Below are 15625 nucleotides of genomic sequence, written 5' to 3'. Positions count from 1 at the left end.
TGTCGCGGCAGAGAACGCTGCTCCACACTGAACCTGCCGCGGCAGAGAAACGACCATTTTATCTGCCGCGGCAGAGACCAACGAATCACGGTTCGTATGACGAACCGGGACCAAAGGTCCTCCACCACGAGCCCCCTGGCCGCACCAAGTGGCGGGGCCTTTGGTCCCGGTGTAAATTTGAACCGGGGCTAAAGGGTTGAGCCATTAAGGCCCATGCAAACCGGGATTATAGGCCCTTTTTCTACTAGTGAAAGGTCCGATTTTACCAGTATCTTAGGACAAAGGAAAAATATTTGCGTATACAAATAAATTCACTAAAATTATGGAATTTTGGTAATTCTAAAAACATTTCAGATTTTGGTATTTTTAATTCGAACATAATTTATCTAAAATTTACATGGAATCTCCATAATTTTTTCCAAAGCATGCACCCTTAATTTCAGTTGCATCATCTACTGTACTAGTTATGTGTGAAAAAATCCAAAATATTGGCAGACTGCCTGTTGCATCTTAGGGTGAACTGAGGCTCAGTACATGAAACAACCATGCATCCAAAAAAATTGTTGCATACTTTTTTGTCCATGTGCTAGGTGTGAGTTAATTTAAATCTTGCGGACCAAAAAATGGGAATGGTCTCAATCGTGTCACATGCATGTTTGGCAAGTAGCATCGGTGTCTCAAATTCTGACCGTGGCACAATTGCACTTAAATGGTAACAAATCAACCTAAATTTGTGTCATAATTTTATTACCCTGTTAATTATTCAAAATACTACTATCAATAGGACTAGTAAATTGTAGTAAAAGAACCCCGGCGCAAAGATAGATGTACTTTTCTTCTACAAAGTAAATAATATATTAAGATCATGAATATACAAGATAGGTCTACTTCTGTGAAATAAGTTACAAATAGCATCGACAGGAAATTCAATTCAAAGGAAATACGCTCAAGTAGTACACTACTCTTGTATTACAAGAAGAAAGCTGTAGCGAAAAGCAAGCAGTCCAGATTTACGGGAACAGAAACAAAGATATAGACCACGGCAGCAGGTGGCGTCACGACCAGATTTAAAGAACACCGGCAGCATAATTAACACTACCAGTATTTGACTCCAACTATAAACTGATTATTGTCCTTGGAGCGCCGATCACTTTCCTCCTTCAGGAGCTCGAGAGCACTCTTTATTGTGGGGTTGTCCTTGCTGCCAGTAAGCTGCACCTCTTTAAGCTTCTTCAAGTGCTCCACGCCCTCAATGCTCTTTTCGCAGTCAGAGAATTGCAGTTCCAGCATCTCCAGCTTTGTCATGGATCCTTCCTCAAAACTGAAAACACTCGGGAATTCGTATGGACAGCTGACTCTCAACTCCTTTAGTGCCGGGAACTTGTGGGTAGTTCGTGCAACCAGTTCGTCACCCCTGTAGAAATTTTGCTGCAGCCGGATGATTCTCAGGTTCGGCGCCTTGCACAGGACAGCGAATGGTTGGTCACCCTCAAGGTATCCAAAGGACATACAGAACTCTACGAGATATGAGAGTGCACCGACCCAGTCTGGCAACCTAGACAACCTGCCAGCAAACCGAAGGTAACGCAGGAGCTGTGGCGGCGAATGGAGGTCCATCAGATAATCCAAAGTATTATCGATAGAACCTCCGTTCTCTCCAACATTGAGCCACCGGAGGGCGTTCATCCTACACAAGGAGGCGGTGAGATGCTTACAGACTTCCTTATGAATCTCTGACCTGCCGTCAAGGTGCAGACCTATGCCTTGCAGTCCTTCTAGATCACCGATCTCTTTGGCGACCTGGATGTTGTCTCTGATTACTATGTTATTCACCTCTCGCAGAGCCTTCATCCGCGATATCCCACTAGGCGGCTCCCACGTTGGCACCCTCGTATACTTTCTGGAGAAAAGCAGACGTTCAAGCTTCTCTAGATTTATCACTGTTTCTGGTAGACCATACAGGTTCGTATCACGTGCATCCAGCATCTGTAAGTGCTCTAGATCACCCACACTTGGAGGAATCTCACATGTATATGTACCCCTAATGCTCAAAAACTTCAGGAGGTACATCCGGCATATATCCTGAAGATGCTTGTCAGTTAGGCCATTGCAGCCTTCCAGATCAAGTACCCTTAGCAAAGTGAACTCCTCCAGTCGATCAAGCAGCTTGTGTCCTTCCAGCTCAAACATGCTAAATGATCGGACGTGTTTCAAGTTCATCCCCTCCATTAAATCCCTCTTACCATGTCGTCCGGCTGCCATTTTCTTGGGTGGTGGAGATAAATCGTTGGCTCCCTGTTCTACACCATGGATGGAGAGGCGGCGTATCTTATCGTAAGACATCCCTACATATTGACCACCTACCAGGCTAGCAAAGTTTGCCTCCAGGGATTTGGACACCATGACCTCGAGTATCATGTCATGAACCCTGCATGTCTCCACCCCCCCATCATCATTGTGGCTTACAAATGGAGCTGTATCAATCATGTTCCTACTCATGAGCTCCTTGTAGTAGCCTTCTGCTACCTCTAACAATGTCAAACCCCTCTTCTCTTCCACCAAACCTTCAGCGATCCATCTATGCAAGAGCCGATCCTTGAAGACCACATAATCCTCAGGGAAAATACTAAGATACATCATGCAGAGCTTAAGGTGGTGAGGTAGGTGGTTGTAGCTGAGTGTGACTATCTGCCTCATCCCCTCCATAGTGGGGTTGCTGTCCATCTCAGGACCAATTGATCTGCAAATTCTTTCCCACATAAATTTACTGTCTGGCGATTGGTAGCTCGCCAAAACGTTGGCAATGCTAACAATGGCCATTGGCAGCCCAGCACATTTCTTTAAGATTTTTCCCATTTCAGCTTCAAGCTCGTTGGGGCAAGACGCATCCTTGGACAAAAATGCTCTACTAAGGAACAACTTTTCGGAGTCCTTAGCATCAAGGGGCCTGATCTGATGTCTGCACTCACTACCTGAGCTGCATGCTTTAGCCACAGTGTCTATCCGAGTGGTCACTATGATTCTACTCCCATTGTTGTTTCTAGGAAACTTAAATTGGATAACTTCCCAGGCTGCTATGGTCCATACATCGTCGATCACGATGAGATACCTGGTTTCATTATAAGCACACACACACACATATATATAGTTAGAGTGACTTTATGTTAGAGTTAATCTTAATTAAAAAGTTAATGAGTCTAGTTTGGTTCCTAGCTAGGTTGATTAGTTCGCCATTGTCCGGTTTGGACATGCAACGTGAGTTGTAGTCCTTGTAGGATTCAATGTACTAGCTGTTAAGGTTCATGCACTAGCCACTTGAACCAAAAGTCCGAACTAATGGAAAGGGCTAGGCAATCTACTTATACACTTCAACACCCCCTCTCACGTGTGACGGGAAGACGAGAAGACAAGTCAACACGTGTAGAGAGGCAAAGAGGCAGCGGGAGGCCGGGCGCGGCAGGAGGCTGCGGGGATTTTAGAATAAATTGTGAAAGCCAGGATTTGAACCATGTTAAGGTTCATGCACTAGCCACTTGAACCAAAAGTCCAAACTGATGGAAAGGGCTAGGCGCTACTTATACACTTCAACACTAGCTAGTTGCTAGTTGCCGTACCTGTGCGTGTCTAGGATAGTAGTATCAGGAGTTTGCTAGGTACATGTCGGTTTGTTTAGTTTGGTAGTTTTGCAGTAAGTATCCGACTAGGTTGGGTAGTAGCTAGCTAGGTCGGTTCATGTTTTGTGTATATATATACACACGGTCCTGTCGTGTAAGTTGTATCGAGAAACCAGAAAATCAGTAAAAAAAGAAAAATTAGAGGGTGCGACAGGTACCCTTGGCGATAAATTTTGTGTTCTACGTGTGTCCGTCTAGTTTCATGTGATTGATCCGTCGGCGAATCCCAACACTTTACACGCAAATTCCTACGGTAGACAATGTTTACATGTTCTATTTAAAAAAATCCAAATATTATTTGAGTAACTTTCGGGTCTCAAATTAATTTTCATACGAGTGTTTTATTTATTTCAGCAAAGCCAAATATGTTGTTGTTCAAAACGATTATTTTATTGTGATCAAGGAAAGTTTATGCTTAGTAATTTAGATATTCCGATTGATTATCAGATGGTGATGAATATTATGTGCAAAGATGTTGATGAAGGCAATGAAAAAAGATGAGTAGCTAGAAAGGAAAATAACTCTATCCATGGAAGATTGGTTCTTATAAATTAATTACTATATACGTAACATTTTGTTGTATATGTTATCATGCTACCAAGTGCCAAACATAATCTTACAAAGAGGGAATAATTTTCTACCTATATTTGATTCTAGCAAGGTGACAGTAAAATGGAAAAATATTGTTACGGAAAATAAAATACACTTTGTCGTCCAAAAGATTAGGTTGTTCTTGGTATTGAAGTTCATCACAAAAACATAGCCTACTTAGGGATGGATAATTAGGCTTCTTATATAGGAAGTTTGTAAAAAACCTTTTGAGTAGAAACTACTTAGGCTCAATGAATCTATCCTAGGTGTATTGAAAACCGAGGTATTGCGATCTTTTGTGCAAGTTTCATGGCGAGGAAGAAATACTTCTTCCACTTCAGATAATTTATAGTAAGGATGGCTCAAAGTTTAGGTTCTAGAAGGACGATTGTCTAGGCAATACCACTCTTAGAGAGTAATCTGACTATGCACAATGTTGTTTGTAACAAAAGTAATACTTCGTCCTTGCACAATTTATAATAATTTTGAAAAGTCAAACGATGTAAAGTTTGACCATGTCCATTTAGAAAATTAACTATATTTACAACAACAAATGTATACCACATGAAAATTTATATCATGATATATCTAATGTTATTCCTATGTTGATATTTTTTTCTACATACATTGTCAAACTTTATACCCTTTTACTTTTGAAAAAAAACTTATATGCACTAGATTTTCACAAGGAGGGACTACTATCATGAGGTGTTGGAAATTTTATACCGAATGCCACTAGGCAAGACTAGGTGGAGCACGCCTGCATACATGGAATGCATACAAGGGGAGGTAGATTTAGTCCAGTATTCTCAAGGGAATGATGAATTCTATCAAGAATGACCTACATTAGAATGAAAATTCTCTATGAATTCGTTGTATAAAAATAGTTGTGCATTCTAATAGGCCCGTTAACAAAGATTAATATGAATATCTAGAAACTAAATAGAACTTTGTGGCATACCTATGCAAATTTGTCATCCTCAAAATAGATGACCTTACAACGAGCAACCCATAACAAAGACTAGTGTTTCAAGTGCCATCATGAAAAACTTTTGACCATTTGTTCTTTCAATACAGGTTTCCCGTTTTATATGATTTTAGTCATCCATGTGACTTCTAATTTGTATCTCTCATACATAGTGTTGCAAGTATTTCTGCCACTTGTTCCATGACATTTATCACAAGATCAAATCCACTATGTTGCGAATGATTGCATTATTACGATCGATGTGGCATTGTATGTATATATGGATGGTGGCAAAGACACAAAGTATTTAGATTGAATCTCCACCACCTTTAGCGCTATATACTTCATGCATGAACTAGTATTTTGCCTCTTATTTTTGTTAGTGAGAATGTGTGCATCCAAGATATGCGGAAACAAGCTGTAAACTTTTTGTTGTATTGCCCTTTATGCGAATTATTGTTTTGATAAAAAAAATGGTTTATGTATAAACATATATGTTATGGGTTTGGCTAATTCTTAGTCCATTGAGAACTACCTTAGTTCTCAGTCAGATGACGTCATCAAATCTCAGTTGCAACCCTTTTCTTAGTCATGACTTGCATAAATCGCGAAGCAAATTTAATTGTTTGGAATATTTTCTTAGTTACATTCCCACTTGTAACTAAAAAACAAATCTCAGTCGTAAACCCACTTACAACTGAGAAAACTCAGTTGCAGGCCAACTTGCAACTCGCATGTACGAATTATGACGCAATAGAATAGCGCAGGACTTGACTAAGCACCAACTTAGTTTTCAGCTACTTTTTTGTTTCATATATGCTACTATATAAACTATATGTATGTTTTATTTCGAGAAATATTAATAATCCTTCATCAAAAAAGAAAAAAATGTTATGTACTGTAGTTTAGATTCCTGGTGTGCTAGTAGGCGTGCCTGAATACGGTAGTGTGAATACGCGTAGGTGAAATCTGTGAACACAAAGCATGTGTGTGTTTAACTGTTTATTCGTACCTCTTGTTCTTGAGTTGCTCCTCGATCGTGGAGGTGAGGCCATCGAGATCCATCTGGTCGATTCGACCGAGGGTGGGGGAGGCCTCTTCCTTGATGCCTTTCTCGTTGTCGGGTTTCACTTTCACATTGACGATCTGCTGCAGCACGCGCTTGAGCAATGCCTGAAGGTCCTTCCTTCCGTCGAATGTCTGGGACACGGACACTTGCGCGTGGCGTTCGAACATCGCCTCCAGCTGCCGGCACACCTCCATGGCTAGCGTAGTCTTGCCGAGGCCCCCGAAACCCACCACGGAGAACACCTTGCGCTCCTTGTTATCATCCATCTTCTCGACCTTGGCTGCCAGGAGCTTAGCTTGGTCGCTGATGCCGACGAACTGGTCAGGGTCGTTGGCAGCACGGAGCTCGTGCGTCGTCGCTCTGGGCGCGGGGGGAAGAGAAGAGGAGTTGGACGGCGCCTCTCGGATGAGGCCGTACCTCGCATGGCGCTCACTGATGACGACGGCACGGGCGCGGAGGTCCCGGATCTCATCAGCCAGTCGGCGGCGACAGAAGAGCGTGGCGAACAGCCGCCTGGACCAGAGGAAGAAGGGGTCGTTGGGTCGGCTCCGGACGCGGAAGATGTAGAGGTGGATGCAGTCCTCGGCGTCGTAGGCCAGCTCCCGGACCTGATTCATCCACTCCCGGACAAAGTGGTCCACGGAGCCGTCCTCACCATCAGACTGCATGCGCAGGACGGCGTTCATGGTGGCCAGCTCGTCCCTCAGCTCCGCCACCTGGCCGCCGACGCTGCGGAGTGTCCGGTACTCCTCGCCCACCAGCTGCCCCACCATAGACACAAGCTGCGACGCGCCCTCCATTCTCCCTCCCTCCCTCCCTCCCTCTCTCTCTCTCTGAATTGGTTTTTTTGTTTCGAAAAAGAAGGCTCGGATGGTTGGAGAAGCACTTTACATATGAAGGGCAGAAACACACAATATGACAGCCATTCATTGCTAGACCCTCATGATCGAACGTGGCATCATGTTGCTCTGTGTGACAGGCTGACAGCCATCCATAGGCGCTGACCGGATTTAATATGGGGAGTGCTGGGCGTCCCCGGGGATCAAATCCCCCGTCCCCCGGGTGGACAGCTGTTAGAGCATCTTCACCGGCGCCCTTAAATAGTTGCCGGCGGAGGCGCCAACACCTCTGTATGGGAACGTCGGCACTGCATCCTCTATTTGGGGGAGTTGTTCCCACACCGATGGCCCTAAACCGGCGGCCCGATAGATGCTTTGAATTAAAATCATAAATAAAAGCATAGAAAATCAAATAAGAGAAGAAACATTTCGTTCCACAAACTAATACATAATTGGAAACATTGTTTTCCACAAACTAGTACATAATTGGAAACATGGTTTTCCACAAACTAATACATAGTTTGAACCATGGTTGGCACAAATATAAAACATTGAAAAATAACTAAACCTAACTAGGCCGGTCATCGCAGGTTTCGTGTGTTCGCTGCCAAGAAAGAACACTCTCACGCACACCCAATCACCCAAACTGAAAAATCTAGCTGGTGTCGGTGCCCCTGTTGGTACTTTCGAGGAAGAACATCCAAAAACATGCGTGCCGATTTTCACTGCGAAGAAACAACACTCAGTCGTCGTCCTCCTCGGCGATGTCGATGTGGTAGTGGCGGCGGCAGCACGTCTCGTCGAACACCTTGACGCTCATGTCCCCCTCGCCATAGTAGGAGAACATGAGCATGAAGCCGGCTTCGAGGTGGTGGTAGCGTGCGAACTTCTCCCAACCGATGTAGAGGCGCGTGCGTCGTAGATCACGTCCACAATCCACCAGCAGCAGCCGCAGGCAGCCTCCCGCAGATGCAGCGAGCCCGGCTGGTCGTCGGTGACGAAGTCGGCGAACGTGTCCGGCAGTCTCTGGATGCCGTGTGGGTCACCCTTTAGGACGATGACGAACTCGAACACCACTCGCCGCTCCTCCTCCTGCAGATCCGACGATGAAGACGACGGCGTCCCAGGCGACGGTGAGCGTGCAGCTCTGCCGCGACCACGACCACGGTCGCGACCTCGGCCTCGACCAGAGATGGCGTCGTCTCTTCAGATGTTGGCGGCTAGGAGGTTCGGGAGAGAGGCGCTGGGGTTTGTGTGGGAGGGACAATGCGAGAGCGCCCTCTTTATCGGGCGGAGGGAGGCGGGGGGGGGGCAGTGGCGCTTATTAACGCCGACACTGAGAGCTAGGCGCGACGGGACGGTTCCCATGCGCGTCTGCGGAAACTGCACCGCCGCTGCGCCCCAATAACTCCCGTCGCGAGGTAGGCGACTGTTAGGTTAAAATTGAATGTGCCACTGACGTGTCGGCCCCGCCACTCCACGCTGGCGTCGACTTTGGGGATGTGTGGCTGACAGACGGCTGCCACGCCCAAAATTCCTAGCCTCACGAGGCGCCGGCGCGCCCGATTCGCGCCCTTGGCCAAGGGGCCGTCACGGGGTTACCGGCGCTTCTATTGGGCTCCAAAAATCGCCGCCGCCGTTTGGAGCGCGCCGGTGTGAGTCCATTTTCGCTCCCGGCCCCCAAATCGCTATCGGGACCACTATCGGGGGTGTCAGTAGAGATGCTCTTAGATTAGCTAAATTCGACCGTCCAGATCATGACGTGTCACAGTTCCTCTCAATCCCACTTTTGCTTCCATAATGTACCAAAATAGCAAAAAACCTTTCGTTTGCAGCAAAATTATTTCCACCTAAAATCCTAAGTTTGCTTCCATAGAGTCACCACTGTAGCAAAATAAATTTGATTGTAGCAAAAAACTGTTCACCCACAAATACACATAGACCTTGCAGGAGATATCGTAGCAATTCTTTTATACTACTGTAGCAAAAACTGAGCTAGTAGAAAACATTGCCGGAGGAAAAAAAACTATTGTAGCAAAATTGGCTTCGTGGAAAAAAGAATGGTACTATAGAAAAACCGAATTTGCCAGAGATATATATCATAGCAAAAAATATTATACTATTTTATCCAAACCACGGAATGGATGTAGCAAAACGATTCTACATATGATCTAAATCCACAAGTGTATGGTGCAAAACCACAAAAAAATTGTAGCAAATAATTATTCGCATAATGCAAAATCAAAGAACTAATGTAGCAATATTATTTGAAAGGGCTAATGGTAGCATCCGAGACCGGCGATGGGAGCATCGGTGACCAAGGATGGGAGCCACACCGTCACCACTTGCAGTAGGACCACCGTCCACCAATACCATTCCTTGAAGCAACGGTGTTTGAGGTCGTGTAGGGAGGCCGGAGCAAGTACGATGCTTGCCCGATGCGGACGCGTCGATTTCTAGCCACGAGTGCCCCTCCCCGGCGCGGGAGAAGAGGAGAGGAGGGAGGCCGCCATGGATGGACCTCTGTGCGGAGCTTGATGGGCGACCGACGCATAGGAGGAACGGGAGGAAGTGGTGGAGCGAGCGGGGTAGGAGGGGGATGGGGAGGTCCTTAGAGCATCTCTAGCATACCCCCCATCCGACCCACATCCGGAAAATAACCGTTGTTTTGCAGTTTTAGACGCAAAAAGACCAGTCCAGAAACCGCATTGGATCCCTATCCGGAAAAAATTATCCAGTCCATCCAGTTTTGCCTCGCGAAAACCCCAATTACCTAGTCTCGTGAGCCATTCCGAGTGCGAAACCCATCCTAGTTCCGCGTTGGCGCGAAGGAAACTTCAGCTCGTACGAGCTCCGGAGTCTACCAAAATTCGCAGAAATCGGACCACAATTCGCCGGAATCCGGGGCGGGCGACCGGCAAGGGCGGCGGGCGATCGACGTGGGGCGGGTGGGCGGCCGGAGCGGCTGCTGGTATGGGCGGGGGCCGGCGTGCTGGGGTGGGCGCAGGGCGGGGACGAGCTTGGCCGGCGGCGGGCGCGGGCGTGGGCAGGCGTGGACACAATGCATAGTATCATAAGATAGTATCATAATATCATCATATTTAATGTTTTGTTTTATAGAATCTCAATGCAAATGTCTGTACATGATGTGTTTGCCATTAAATTTTCTAGTTTTACGTGCTATGATACGGTATCATATTATGATATCACTTTCATCTCTCACCTCATTAATTGGTGTGCCACATCAGATTTTTTCTAACATGGCATGCATGATACTACTTAGACTGCTCATAGTGGGAGTAACATAGCTAGTAACATCATACATTTCAAGGCATTTTGGTGACATGGCATGCCAATAAATGAAGAAAGAGAGTGAAGTGGTAACTAGCTATGTTATCATAACATCACACAGCCCAATGCAAAATGAGTCTACAACATAATAAATGACACAATACATGACACCACATACTACCCACTATGAAGGTAGTAACCTAGACTAGTAACATGACATATGTTACTAGTCTAAGTTACTCCTCACTATGACCAGCCTTATGATACTCTCATTGTGGCTAGTCTGATCCCCGGGTGATCACAAGGGTTTTCCATTTAATATGCAGGACAAACGTAAATCATGGGACACAAATCTCGAAGCCAAAATAGAAAGGAAAATGAAGCATTCATCTAAGGTAAACCACAGCTAAAAGCTAGCTCTTTTCTAGTCAACACTTAATCATGAGATTTATATTCAAAAGAAGTTTAGAATGGTTTAATTTTGTCAGTTTTAATTAATATATTTCTGTTCAAATAAATGGACTATGTTTTTTAAAAAATTATGAGCATTCATGTTAAACTGAACAGGATGGAGTAGTCTAATACTCCTGTTTTTTGGGGGGATAATAGTCTAAGTGCATGTGTCATGGTTGATAAGATCATCTTATTTTAACTCTACAGGTAATCTAGATATAACAATAAAATATGATGTACAATAAGTTATTTTTCAGTTTTATCTTTAGTAACGAGACATCCTAAATATGTGGTGAGAGAGATTGTGCTAAAAGATCATCTCTTAACTAAGAGAAGGTAAAGTCTTTTTTCATCTTCCTCTTTCCTCCACCTTATCGTTTATTCTACATGGCACTGCTAATATATCATCATTGTACGTGTCCTAACACTCCTTAACGTGGTAATTTAGCCATCAGATATACTCCTTCCTTTCCAAAAATATGTTGCATATAAATTTTGGACAAGTCAAACTTAACAAAGTTTGGCTACGCAAATTGATAAAGATATGAAAATATACAATGCTAATTTGGTAACACTAGAATCATTATAAAATATAGTTTCATGTTATACTGTTTTGGTACCATAGATGTTTACATTATTTACTATATCATTATTTAAACTTTACGGAATTTGACTTTCACGCAAGATTATGTGCAACATATAATATAGGACGGAGGAGTACCACTAGCCGCCCACTCTTTAATAAACCTGCAACATATAATATATATACTATATATATATATCTTTAAGAGACTACCCTGTCTAGTCTTGCTGACTGTATTTGAGTCCGAAGTCAACCAGATCTCGCGCATACTTATCCCGTCTCTTCTTGCCCCCGTCTCTTCACGTCGGTGTAGGGACAGAGTTGCAAGCGTGTGCGCATGAACGCACTGCTGGCAAATAGAAATAATATATTAATTACATCTAGAGTGAGTAATATGGCATGCCCTAATGTGGTACCCTAATGTGGTAGTCTAAATGCACACAGCTGAAAAAAAGCTAAAAAGGAAAAAAAAAAATCTATAGTATTCCAGTCCTTAGGGTATCTCCAATGAGGAGACGCAAACGGACAAACGGACGCCCACCGTTGCATCCGTTGGTTAAAAAAATGAGTTGGATCCCTGCTCCAGCGGGGCGACACAAAGTGACCGGGCCACGGCGACGCAAACCTGGCCCAAATATGCGCCTCGGATGCGTCTATGCGGACGCGCAAAGTGTTCGCTCGCGTCTGGCGGACGTTTCGTCGGGCTCGCCTGACAGCGACCTTGGCTCGATGCGTCTTCCCAGGCGCGCCAGCGACTGGCGCTGTTGCGTGGATTCGGCAGTCTGCGCCACGTTAATGGCGATGCCTCGCCTGCCGAGTGGCCGCCGCCCACCTCCACCAATGCAGTCATGGCGATGCCACGCGTCCCGCGGCCGTCGGCTGCCTCCAGCCTATATAAACAGGGCGTGCGCTCTTCTTCATCATCCACTCCTCCACACAAACCCTAGCCGCCACAAGCTCCACCGTAGCGCCGCCTAGCTCTTCCTGCGACGCAGCCATCCCCGCGAGGAAATCCATGGCGGGTCCTGGTGGCCGGCGAGACGGTCGGGGCCGTGGGCCTGGGTTCCCCCGGGGCCGGGGCTGCCGAGGTGGAGTAGCTACGGCCGCACGGTCGCCATCGCCTGCGCAGTCGTCGTCTTCGCAGGAGGAGCCGAGTTCCTCCTGCGCATCGACGATGACCCCTTCGGCATCAAGCGGCTCCCGGATAAGTTCGCCGAGTCCGTCGATGGCGTCAAGCCGGCCCAAGTGCAGCTACAGGAGGCCAGCTGCAACTTCTGTTGGTGGCCTATCGAGGTCTTGTTCAACGGGCAGGGCAGGATGTACCTGCACACGGGGTGGGACAAGTTTGGCCGCGAACTCGCGCTCGAGCCCGGTTGCCAGCTCACCTTCTTCTAGGGGGGGTGAGATGATCGTCGAGGTGTTCGACGACACATCCTGCGGCGAGTCCGGATCGGACACCGACGGTTAAAACTGTTAGAGCATCTCTAGCAGAGCCCGTAAACGTGCAAACTGTAAAACGTGAGTTCAGGCCACTGAACTCGTGTTTACGGGTTGAAAAAGTGGCAGCGCAGATCAAAACCCGAAAACTAAAATTGTAAAACTGCATATTCTAAAATATGCCACTGGACCCACCCTTTGTTTCCACCCCATCTTCTTCTTCCTCATCTTCGGAAAGAAGTCTACATAACCCCCTAAGTATTGTATCTGGGACAGAGAACCCCCTAACTTTAAAGTGGAGCATTTAACCCCCTATCTTTGCAAAACCGGACAACTAACCCCCTTACAATGGTTTTGGCTAATATGTCAGGCGGTTTTGATTTGGTGGCTCGTGGACTGGTGGTTTTGCCGCCTCGCGCCGTAGTGAACGTCCGCGTCGGCTGGGATCTGATGGTGCCGGTGCAAGACGGGGAAAGGGTGGCGCGGGCGAGCGGCTCGGCTGGTCGATGCGCGCGCACGGAGAATGCCAAGGCCAGGCAAGCAACTGCAGGCTGGAGCCGCTGGGCAGCGTACCAGCACTCCAGCAGCATGGTAGTTTTGTAGCAGGTTCGAGGATGGCCCGTGCATGTGCATATGCCTACTGGCCAATAGGTGTACGCGAGGCTGCCGGTCGTGGACGAGCACGTTGAGAGTGACGGCAGCTCCGATCAATTTGCTGATGCAGAGGAGGCTGTGGTCTGCGCCGCTCCGTGTGTTGATGCGAGTGCTGCTAGCTGATGTTTGCTGCTGGCCGCAGTCAATCAGCGTAAAGATGGAATGCACATGCAGCCATTGAGCCATGTGCAGCTCGCCACTGACCCATCTTGGCCTCGCACTCGGGAACACCGTCTCCGCATGCTCACCCGCCTTGCCACTGACCTCAAGATCGCCAAGACCAGCGTCAGCCGCATTGCCGTCACCGCCGGGCCCGCCGTGGACATGGTCACCACCCTCCTCATCACGCTCGCCAGCATATAATATGGCGCGATGCCAACGACACTGCCGTCGGCGTGTTCCGGCAAGGCGGCAACCGCCATTCATGATGGCGGTGCTAGTCACTACGGGAGAACTGGACTTTGTCGTGCAACAGAATCGCACGGCAAAGGGGCAAATTGGCACGGCAAAGCCTTTGTCATGCGGCCGTGCACGACAAAGATTGCTCGGCAACGACCCGCCCGGCAAAGCCATCTTTGCCGTGTGTCGCGCGAAAATCGCACGGCAAAGGCTTTGCCGAGCGACGCAGCTTTGCCGTGCGCTGTGGCCTCTTTGCCGTGCGCAGGTAATCTTTGCCGTGCGGCAGTCTTTACCGTGCGCTTCCACTCCAACCCGCACGGCAAAGACTTGTCTTTGCCGTGCGCTTCTCCTCCACCCTGCACGGCAAAGAAACCTACAGCGGCACAGGTGGGCAGCGCGGGCGGCCTTTGCCGTTTGACATAGGCATCCCTAATGGGCCTGCCAAAGAAGATACCCGGGGTTTACTGAAGGCCCACGACCCGAAGGATAAGAAGATTCGGAAGTCCAAGATACTATTAAGAAAAGTTAGAGTTGTAATAGGAGTCATCGTTTGTAATCTTGCGGGATGGGTTAGAAACCCTCCCGGACTCTGTAAACTTGTATGTCACGAAACCCTCGGCTCCACCTCCTATATAAGGGGGAGTCGAGGGACAAAGAAAGGATCGAATCATTGTCTCACAAACCCTAGTTCTTACATTGTCGAGTACTTTTCGGCTGAAACCTTCGAGATCTACTTGCCCTCTACATTCAACGAAACCCTAGTCTACTACTTGTAGGCATTGACAAGTTAATACCTTGTCAATTGGCGTCGTCTGTGGGATTTAGAGGCGACAAGGAGCTGATCTCGATGGCACGTTCAAGATCGTCGACTTCGTCGATAGCAAGCAACATCATGGACAGAGGTAAACAGATCGAAACTGGTCTCGTTGATTTTGTTCCTCACCCGCCCTCCCGTTTGGATGCATATGCGTATCTGGAGGAGCCCATGGAGATGACGTTCGGAAAGTTCCACTTCCGCGTCGAGAAAGAAGGAACGTATCATCTCGAAGTTCCGATTTCGTCGGGATTATCGGCGGTCGATCCCGATTTTTCAAGCTCATCATCATCCATCGAGTCAGGCGACGAGGAGACTTCATCGCCACGCTTCATCAGCACCAAAGCAAGCGAAGAACTCACCAAGATTTTCAGCGACATGTCCTTCGAGTCATCCGCGGACTCTTATATAAGCGATGACTCGAATAGCGTCGACAGCTTCAACTTCATCGACAAATCCATCACTGTTGGAAAGGTCTTCACCAATCTCTATGATGGTGTCACCAAACCCAGCAAAGTTCAGAACTCAAGATATCATCAGATCTGCGCCATCGGAGAAGCAAGTCGCGATCAGGAGGAAATATCAGAGGCTTTCGACGACTTGGGAAATCCATATGTCGATCCTTCTGACCTAAGACGAGGTTTGGGCACTAAATATGTCGGGCCTACACCACGTGTTAGAGTTCAACTTCCACAAGCAGCATGGGATAGAGCATCAAGAGCTATGGATGGTTCTGAACCAATGGAGACAACCGCTACGGTCGAAGAATTACGAGGCTTACCAATATAGGCTCGCCCGAGCTGGAAGAGAATTGGAAAAACGAGACAGCTGCTACGAACGGAAGAAAGGAGGCA

The 15625-nt window shown here is 47.1% G+C and overlaps 1 protein-coding gene across 1 annotated transcript; it reads right to left on the bottom strand.

The window, feature by feature from the left end:
* Positions 1-925: 925 nt before the first annotated feature.
* Positions 926-7110, bottom strand: LOC124688724 (disease resistance protein Pik-2-like). The gene is made up of 2 exons (XM_047222364.1): positions 6245-7110; positions 926-3109 (listed from the first exon to the last, which is right to left on the bottom strand). Exons 1-2 carry the CDS (start codon positions 7099-7101, stop codon positions 1096-1098), a joined length of 2871 nt encoding a protein of 956 aa, XP_047078320.1. The 5' UTR covers positions 7102-7110; the 3' UTR covers positions 926-1095.
* Positions 7111-15625: the final 8515 nt, after the last annotated feature.

The sequence above is a fragment of the Lolium rigidum genome, chromosome 2, assembly GCF_022539505.1.
Source record: "Lolium rigidum isolate FL_2022 chromosome 2, APGP_CSIRO_Lrig_0.1, whole genome shotgun sequence".
Taxonomy (NCBI): Eukaryota; Viridiplantae; Streptophyta; class Magnoliopsida; order Poales; family Poaceae; genus Lolium; species Lolium rigidum.
Note: the sequence above shows the minus strand (reverse complement) of the source record. Positions and strands in the feature narration are given on the sequence as shown.

What these genes read in the sequence shown, in the direction of transcription:
- LOC124688724 (XM_047222364.1), bottom strand. Translation starts at nt 7,101, where the DNA reads ATGGAGGGCGCGTCGCAGCTTGTGTCTATGGTGGGGCAGCTGGTGGGC. An exon ending in GAGCAACTCAAGAACAAGAG is followed by an intron (nt 3,110 to 6,244) that starts GTACGAATAAAC and finishes TAATGAAACCAG; the next exon opens with GTATCTCATCGTGATCGACG.